This window comes from Mustela nivalis, assembly GCF_964662115.1.
Source record: "Mustela nivalis genome assembly, chromosome: 8".
NCBI lineage: Eukaryota > Metazoa > Chordata > Mammalia > Carnivora > Mustelidae > Mustela > Mustela nivalis.
In genome coordinates, this window is record NC_139027.1 from 38,982,517 (window position 1) to 38,992,531 (window position 10,015).

Here is a 10,015-nt window from a genome sequence, read left to right on the forward strand (position 1 = left end):
GTCTTCCCAGAATGCCTCCTGTATTCTCACTCCTCTGCACCTTTGTTCTTTGCCAACCACCACTGCTGGCACCATCTTATCTTCCTACTGTCCCAATTCAATCTCTGTTACTGAAACTTGACAGGTTAGAGAGCTCTGTCTCAAATCCCACCCCTTCTTGCCTGTACCACTCAGTCAGCATTGGCCCTATCTACATGGCCTTCCATTACCAGGTACCGTTACTTAAAAACACACCAGTGGCATCTCCCTAACTGGACAGAAAGTTATTAGAGCGTGAGAACGATTGCTTGCCCTTTGTTAATTCCCACAAGATCTTGCCTAGTTCTACACTTAATTGCCAATTAATAACTATTGACCAAGTGCTCTGAAGTTCAATTGAAATCTCACACACACACACACACACACACACACACACCCCTCAGCAGTTCTTTCTAAGGAAGGGATTCTTCTTTCCTATTTCCCTGAACTGTTAGTATTTGTACCAACCAGAAGCACTGCTATTTATACTGTGCCATGGCCATGGCTTTCCCCTCCCTCCCAAATATAAAAGTCTGGTCTCATTATCCAACTAAAGTTTCTTGAAGACTGTATTTATGTCTTTGGAATATTCCCTGTGGTATTAGGCAGACCACAGGGCACAGAATGGTAACTAACATACACCAGTATAATAGATACCTAACATTCAAAAGTGTTTCCATAGTTCTTAACTGCTGCTTTAAAGCACAGACTTTAAAAAAAATAAAATAAAAACAAAAAAGACAGAGACATTAAAAATAACAAATATACCTTGTTTTCAGATTTTAAAGCCAGTTTCCATCTACTACTTACTAGTAGATGCAGAGCAAGGACTCAAACTCAGACCTCCTGAGCTCAAGGACAAAATTTTGTGGTCTGCTCTCCAAGTGGGAGACTAATCTTCTTATCTCCCTAACTAGTCTCCATGTTCCTGAAGGGCTGAAGTCATGTATAATGTTTCTTTTAAGACATTCCTTACCTCCTCCTGAATACCTTCATGTAATCGATAATGAGATATTAAATCTAGATGGATCCCACAGACACAGCAAACTCATCAAAGATAATACACAGCCAGATGCTGTAACACAAAATGAGAAGAAAGTATTCAGGCTCAATCTTAAGTGTTAAAGACTTTGCAGTATAGCTTTACAGACTTCCAGAACAATGTTTTTTAAGAACCATTCTGAGCTGAGCCATAAAACTCACCAAACCCAAATACGGTGACAGTGTTATTTCTAAAAGTCTCAAGTCCTGCTGCAGATTCTGGTGTCTGTTCTCTGTTCTCTGAGGGATTAAACTAGCATCTAATCTAAAAGACCAGGCATTTCTGCCATTCTACAAACAATGCCCAGTTTAGAAAGCATCATGGCCCCGATACCTATCAACTTCTAGGGATTACCTGGAGCACAATGGGACTCCAGTAGGTAGCTCAGGACCAGAGCCCTCTGTAATTCTCCCCTATATCACATTTTGGGGTCACTTTCAAAGATTTTATAGCTGAAGAAGCAGGACCCCAAATAAAACAAGTCAGTTTTATCATCCCAAGTGAAGAGTTTACCAAAACGTGATTTTCACTATCCTAACAACTAAGAGACTAAGACTGGAAAGAAGGGAAATTTCTTTAAGTACCCTAGTATCATATCATAGAAGTCTTGGCAAGTTCCTCCTTCACCAATATTATTATGCAGAGTTAGAAACAATGTAAAAGATAAAATAACCTTAGTAAAATGATTTTACTATGCCAAGCACACAAGCAACTTCAAGTAACTTCCCAAAGGTAACATGAACCAAACTGTATTTTTTTTGTCTCCAAATCAAGCTGCACTCACAACTCAGTATTTGAATCGTAAGAATGTTATAGTTAGGAGGCTAGGCAAAAACTGAGAAATAAAGGTTGGGATGGTCAAGAAAACATCTCAAAGGGGCACCTGGGTGGTTCAGTGGGTTAAAGCCTCTGCCTTCAGCTCGGGTCATGATCCCAGGGTCCTGGGATTGAGCCCCACATCAGGCTCTCTGCTCAGCAGGGAGCCTGCTTCCTCCTCTCTCTCTGCCTGCTTCTCTGACTACTTGTGATCTCTATCTGTCAAATAAATAAATAAAATCTTAAAAAAAAAAAAAAAAGAAAGAAAACACCTCAAAGAACATTGTTTTGGTGTAACTTGTAGCTGCTCAATTATAATAGACATCTATCACTTTCGTCTGGGTACAAGTTTTCCTTTCTAGAACTCTCTCCTCTCTATAATCACATGGCCGTACATCTCCTGACATGGCCAAAGCATGTAGCCCCAAGGTAGCCAATGGACTCCATGCCCTGACCTCAGTTACTGATTCAGCGAGAGGATTATGACCCCAAACCAAAACAGCACAGGATACTCCCTGGTAATTTTATGTTTGAAAATACAGGGAAAAAAGGCATGTTCCTGTCTTTGGGATCACTAGCAATATAAGAATGATAATGAACCCCCCTGACCATCTTAGTTCCACGTGGAAAAAGCTCCTCTAAGAATGAAGCCAACCAGGGAAAGCACAGTTGAGTGAGGAAGAGAAAAAGATCAGTCCTTAAACATCCTCTCTGCTTCTGGAGCCGGCTGGCCTTACCTCAGCCTATTTAGTAGTGAATCAATGAAGTCCATTTTAATTAAAACTATTCTGCCACCTGCAATCAAAAGAATCCTGAGTAATATACTAGTCTGAATGAATAAGATGCCAAATAACAAAAAATTGCCTCCTAAAAGAGCCTGGAAAGGAATGGCTGACAAAGTTAAATCAGCTTCTAAACCTAACTGGAAATGTATACACTAACCTATTATTCTCACCAACTAAAACAGCCCAAGTAGCTTGCTAACTTGTCTATTCTTCTCTTGGGGTATTTCAACAATGACTGTTATCCACCCAAACTTTTCTGACGTACTACTTATCTGCTACTTTCCAGACTAGATGTTAAATGTAGATACCAAATTTTATTCAATTCAAAATTTAAAGTTTTTCTTCTTTCTAAAACTAATGATGTACTATCCAGTGGCTAACATAATAATAATAGTAAAAAGTAAAATAAATAAATAAGTCCTTCTTTTCTCTCTCAATAGTGTCTTGTTAATATTTAGCAGAAAGTTTCATTGGCAACTGAACACCAGATATTGAAGCCTACTCCAACTACACCAAACAATAAGGTTGAATAAGCAAACCACTGGTCTACCAAACCCTGATCCTTTAATATTCACTAAAGGATGAATATACATTCAAGCATGGTAGGCTGTGAAAAGAACAAGGATTCATATATATAAATAAGCATACTTTTCACTAAGTATATATACTATATACAACTCAAATTCTATAATGAAAAGTTATACATACCATATGACTCTGAATCTGTTTTCTGTCTACTGATAAAAACCATACCACAGAAATTAATTTAAAACGTGGCCACAATTTGCTTTCTCTTCCATGCTTAATTGCCTATTTACCTTGTCATTTGTTACCTTTAAATTTTAAAAACTGGAAGCAGTTGTGCAACGAGTAACTAAATTCTCCTTGATTCACCAAAGAAAGATGGAGGATTATGGTTTAAATGAGTTTTATGACTGGCAGTCAGACCACAAAACACACAAAAAATGGAGTTTTGGAAACTAATGCATGTGTTGATCACTCCTACAAATTAAGCTGTCTTAACCAACTTGTAAATTGCAATAATACTAAACCTACATTGAAGTAAGTAGAACTATATGTCCAATGCCTCAAAGTAAAAATGAATAGTGAGAAATTATTATTTACCTGATTTTTCTTAAAAGTTTTCCTGGAGGCTAGCATCTTTGTGAAGTGGACAACTAGGTGGCCCATAAATAAGAAAGAGTAAAAGGGAGACTTCTTACTGGGTATCCTTTTTCTGTCATTTTAATTTATACCATCTGAACGAATTATCTACTCCAAACAAAATTTAAATTTACAAAATTCATTTTTAAAAAGTCACTGAGAATCATTTTCAGAAACTACAATACAGGGGAACCAGTGAGCTCAGTCGGTTAAGCATCTGCCTTTGGCTCAGGTCATGATCCCAGGGTCCTAGGATCAAGCCCCGCATCAGGGAGCCCTGCAATGCTTCTCCCTCTCCCTGTGCCTGCCCCTCCCCCTGCATGCACACACACTCTCTCTCTCTCTCAAATAAATAGTCTTTAAAAAAATACAATACTACTCCCTATAATAGCCTAAAAATAAATTTTTTAAAAGGAGGCTCCATACCTAGCATGGGCCTTGTACTCACCACCCTGAGATGAAGACCTGAGCTGAGATCAAGAGTTGGACACTTAACTAACTGAGCCACCCAAGGGCCCTTAGCTTAGAAATCACATTTTTTTCTTTTTTTAAAAATTATTTTTATTAACATATAATGTATTATTTGCCCCAGGGGTACAGATCTGTGAATCGCTGGGCTTACACATTTCACAGCACTCATCACATCACATACCCTCCCCCAGGTCCATAACCCAACCACCCTCTCCCTACTCCCCTTCACCTACAATCCTCAGTTTGTTTTGTGAGATTAAGAGTATATTATGGTTTGTCTCCCTCCCGATCCAATCTTGTTTCATTTTTTCCCTTCCCTACCCCCAAGCTTCCACCTTCCCTCTCAAATTCCTCGTGTACCAGGGAAATCACATGATAACTGTCTTTCTCTGATTGACTTATTTCACTCTGCTTAATACCCTCTAGTTCCATCCACATCCTTGCAAATGGCAAGATTTCAGAGAAATCACTTTTAAAAAATACTGCATACCCTTGACTCCTACAAAAATTGTAATTTTCCCAATACTTGTCAAACATGTCATAAATGCTATCCTATTGTTTCAGTCTAATCTCCATTTACCAAATGTAAAATTAGAATATCAGCAATATGTGATATATAGTTCTTTTCTGTTCTCCCTCCCACCACAGAGGTGCTAATGGGAAACAATAGGGAAAAAAAATATGCTAAAAAGCATATAAACAATCACAAGTCAAATCAGGAACATTTATCCATACTATCTGTCTGTTAACTGAGGGTCACCCAAGGTGTGGTTCCCACAACACTGATGTGAATAGTGATTTTAGCTGTATGTGAAATAATATTTTAATAGTTATGAATTTGCTTTTAATAGTTTATTATACCTAATACACCAAACTTACGATTTCACAGATATCAGTGCCTATCATAAGGATAAATCTACTTAAGTGAAATCATGAATCCATCTGAAAAAATAAGAGCACACATGCATGAGTGAAATGTGAGAAGCACTAGCACCTTACCCAAATTGATCACGGGCACATAGGAATGATCACCAAACAGCATCAACCATACAGAATCTTAAATCAGACCAAACTTCATGTGCACATGGAAACTCCCTGAAAAGGTGGTACAACTAAGTGACGACTAAGTGCTCTCCTCCTTCCTAAGAGTTGAGAAAATTAAGTGAACCTGAAGTTTAATCAGAGTAACTAAAGGTAAGACTCAGAGCTTGGTACAATCCTTGAATTTCTGGCAAATTAAGCTTAAAAATGGTATCCCTTTCCCAGCCCAAACACCTCAGCACAGACCTTTCATTAACTGTGGACAGTCATCTCTGATCCCTTTTACCTCAGATCAGGCTCCGGATCACTCTCCCATCATCCAATCTACCACCCTAAGGTTTCCTAGACAAACCTTAGGCCTTAAAGACCTTAAACCTTAGACCTGAAGAAAGCCGTTAAGTCAGTCTCCAGAAGAGGAATGAATCAGGCTTCCACAGAACTTCTGTTTAGTATTTTCTGTGATTCTTTACTGCCCCTTTGCTCTGCTACGCTGCCCCTTTATCACCAAACCTCCATGCCTCGCTATGACTTAGTCAAAGCCTGCATTCTCACAAAGGTATTTGAATTAAGAAAAATGCATTTTTAATAAAATAATTAGGGAAAGTTTATATGAAAGAATTTCAGGCTACATAGAGGCAATTCAGAGCAGATGAAAGAAATGTTAGGGCTCACTACAGGACAACTTCCAGGCCAGTTGCCAGGTGAGCCCCCTTTGAGCATTTTCACAATCTGGAATAAAAGTAGTTAGAGTGGAAATGGGTTGTCAACATGCTTACCAACTAATCTTCATTTACGTATGATGTTTCCACCACAAACTATTCTAACTGTCCTCATCTAGTATAGTCCTTCACTCACTTTAGAAAAAAGATATTTTGGGCGCCTGGGTTGCTCAGTTGCTAAGCAACTGCCTTCAGCTCAGGTCATGATCCCAGGGTCCTAGGATTGAGCCCTGCACCGGGCTCAGCGGGAAGCCTGCTTCTCCCTCTCCCACTCCCACTGCTTGTGTACCTCCACGCCCGACTCTGCTAAATAAGTAAAATCTTAAAAAAAAAAAAAAAGAAAAAGAAAAAGAAAAGAGATATTTAAACATAAGAAAATGTAATTCATTCCCCAAAACTGATCTCCTGACCCTAGCTAAAAAGAAACTTCTGAATCAGGCAGTTACTCACCATCAGTATGATGCCATGTTGGAGAGCTATACAGTTCCCAAGATTCTACTTTATTCACATCACATTCTTACAAGACTATTACCACAAATAACCCCAGAGAATGAGATCCAAACCCCTGACAGATGGCCCCAAATGGAGCCCCTCTCTCAAGTCAAAGGAGCCTACAAGATCAACTGCCCATACAAGCACATTCAAACTTGAAAATGGAGCTCCAAACTCAGATTTCAGGAGACACAACTCTAGGAAGGGTATATTTAAAATACAAATGTAATACCCACCACATTGCTGGCAAAGAACATTAGAAATTATCTGCTTTGAAAATTACCATAACCTAGATGACAAACCATGATGTTTGCCTCCACACATAAGAACACCCTAAGAGAAAAGAATTTACTTGGGAAACTAGACCTGGCACTTCTGGTATTTATTTTTCTTTCACATTTCATAACTGCCTTTAGTCACTTAATCCTATTATTTAAGAATTAAAGAAAATCAAAGAAATACCAATATCAAACTGCAATCTGGTAGACCAGAAGGTAAAAAATAGAAGGCTGAGAAAGAAACATGCAATTCACCAAGTCAGATCATTTGAATAGCATGACGTTATCCGTGGCTAATACCCACATACCATATATTCCTTGCAAAGTTCCCCCATACCCAGCAAAAACAATTTGTCTAAAGCAAACTCATGCTTCAGCGATTTCTGGCAATTATTTTATCCATCGGAGATGAGCCCCAAGTTTCCTAAAATGAGGCTTGCAATCACACTTCCCCCATCAACTAATACCCCCTGCTCTCTTATAAGAAGGTATTTTACTTTCCATCTTCTCTCATATTCTGCCTATCCAACCCCTCAATCTCTGACCTGGTCCCTAAAAAGGATATGCTCCTTCCACCTCTTCAAGTCTAGACCTTCACTCATTCTTTTCCTTTTAGCCTTGAACAAGATATAGATTTCCTGGAGCGGAAGGGTGGGTGGACAGGCAGGCAGAGACAGAGGGACAGAGACACACACCCACCCACACACACACACATTCCCCACACACATACACACACCTCCTACCCCTGTACTTAAACAGCCTTATGCCTCCTTATACTTCAGTTTGCATATTTTTCTTAATTCCCACTAACTGAGTTTATTTTAACTCCATGAAGCTGTAAGCAGAGGGTCACTGACTCCCAACCAGCTAACCAACTTCTCTTTTCCTAAGCTCCTGCCTTTTCTGTTTCGGCTGATTCCTCCATGGCCCTCCACTCTCCAAGAGGAGGTTTCAGGTGTGGTTAGACCCTACATTGTTCCCTCCTTACAGCCTATGGGATCTCCTTCACTCTCCTCAGTAGAAATTATACTAGGAAACCAACTGAGACCTTACTTTTCCCCCAAATTCAAACTGCATCTTTAGCCACCAGTACACATAGCCCTTCAGCTTTATCTTGCATGCCCAAAAACCAAATTCACCAGAGCGTTCTCAGGATTCCCATCCAACTCCACCTCCGCTTCCCCTTCATAGGCAGCCATCCAGGTCTGCTTATTTTTCCATATTAATATTCTAACTCCTACTCCCACTACGGTTGCAGGCTTGCTTCTTCCCCAGAGCTCAAAAGTGACTGCCATGTTCAGAATAGTATGTTTTAAGACTCCCTTATTCCCCACCAAAAGGCGTCTGGGAAGAAAGGTGTAGGAGGAGAAAGAGAAGAGGGGAGAAGCTCCAATGAGGCCCTTCACCTCACCTGCCAAAGTAACCGCATTTCACCCCAGCTACCAAACTTTCCTTTGCATAAACTGCTGTCTAGCCTAGGAGCTTGAGAAGGCTTCCCCAACATGAACAAATCCATTAAATAAAGTCTTTTCTTTCTTGATCAGGAGGAATCACCACTATGAATACATTAATCTGAGGATACCAGACCTTCAAATGTTACTAAAAAAACAAAAACAAAACCCCTTCCCAACCAGCTTCTACAAGTTAACCTCAGCAGAGCATCTGCCCCCAAGTCCTCAGGCAATCATGAAATAATCTAGGTAAAGCACCTTCTATAAAAAAAATCTGTCTCCTGAAAGAAAAACAGGTAAAAACTTGGCCAGGTAAGGCAAGTAACTAACTACTTGTGCCACAATTTGCTTCAGGAAAGTTGCCTGTTCTTCCTCAGGCTACACCAGAAGAGCTGAACATTTCGATTCAGATGGTTTCCTAGGAATCATGTCTGTGCGGCTGCGGAGTTAAGGAAGAGCTGCTTCCACACAGCAGTCAAATCGTGAAGTTGCAGCAGCGGCTGTTCTGTTAACCCACAGCTAAGAATAACACTCGACTTTCTAATTTAAAAAAAGAACGGAAAGAAGAAAAAAAGAAAGACTTGGAAAGTCAGTCCCCGGGCCAAGGATCTGGGGCAGGAGAGAAAGAAAGGGGCTTCCTGCACTGACCCTCTTAACGTCCAGACCCTCCCGTCCAACGCAATCAGCGCACCTTCAGCCCGCAGGGACCAGAAAGCACCGGGCCGGGCGGGGGCGAGGGGCGCCCACTCCCGGGCGGCGGCAGTTTGCAGGTGCCACCGACCGGCCCCCACGCACGTTTAACCCGGCTGGAACCCGTGGTTCCGGGCTCGGTTTCCGGGTGGATCGCGCTCACTCTTAATCGACAACGAAGTAGGTACAGCTTCGAGGCAAATCGAGAGGAGGAAAAGTCACAGGGGGCTGGGGCGGGGGAGGGGGTCTCCGCACCTCGGGGGAGGCGCGGGGACACTCCTGCTGGCCCGCCGTGGCCCGAGGGGCCGGGCCCTGCCCCGCGCGCCCACCCGGGCCGCCCTACCGTGGCTCTGCAGGATCTCGTGCTTGAGGCCGCCCGTATAGTCGATGAGCTCCTCCAGGCCGCGCTCGCACAGCTGCCCGTAGCCCGAGAACTTGTGCAGCACCTTCTCCAGCTCGCGCTCCACCGTCACGCACTGATCCATCCCGGAGGCGGCGGCGGCGAAGGCGCTCGGCTCCCTGGTGCCCGGGTGTCCGCAGCCGTTCGGCCCGGGCCCGGCCGAGGCCGCGTCCTGCTCCTCGTCCCCCAGGCGGGCGGCGCGGGTGGCTGAGGCGGCCGAGACAGCGGGCGCGCTAGCCGCGGCGCCGGGGGAGCCCCGCGCAGCCCGTGCCCGCCTGCCCCATGCCCCCCCGGCCCCCGGACACTGGCCGCCGCTCCCGCTCGCTCTCCCCACCCGGTCCCGCGCCCCTGGTCCTCACTCGCCGCGTTCGGCTGCCCGCGGCGGCGCCGCCGATTGTTTTTGTTTTCACGGGAACCGACCGATGACCTGGTTCTCCCGGGCGGCACCAAGCGCCGCCGACCCGAGGGGGGGGGCAGCCACCCCAGCAAGGGAAAGAGGCGGCGCGGGCCGTACCAAGCGCGCCCTCGAGGGGGAGCAGCCTGGCGAGAGCGGGCGGAGGAACGCGACGGCAGTGCGAGCGCGCCGCCGCTCTAAAGGTGTGGGCAGTACCACGCGGGAAGCGTGCAAGGGAGAGGGCGAGGGTGGAG

At 43.5% G+C, this 10,015-nt stretch overlaps 1 protein-coding gene across 4 annotated transcripts in view; it reads right to left on the reverse strand.

The window, feature by feature from the left end:
• RMND5A (required for meiotic nuclear division 5 homolog A) overlaps positions 1–9,971 on the reverse strand; it is a 63,480-nt gene extending 53,509 nt beyond the window's left edge. For 3 of the 4 annotated variants that reach the window (XM_082743498.1, XM_082743497.1, XM_082743496.1), the window contains exon 1: positions 9,311–9,971. In XM_082743498.1, the coding sequence (XP_082599624.1) occupies positions 9,311–9,452 (142 nt within the window). In that variant the 5' untranslated portion in view covers positions 9,453–9,971. The remainder of the gene's footprint in view (positions 1–9,310) is intronic. The other variant, XM_082743495.1, reaches the window with a different exon arrangement.
• Positions 9,972–10,015: the final 44 nt, after the last annotated feature.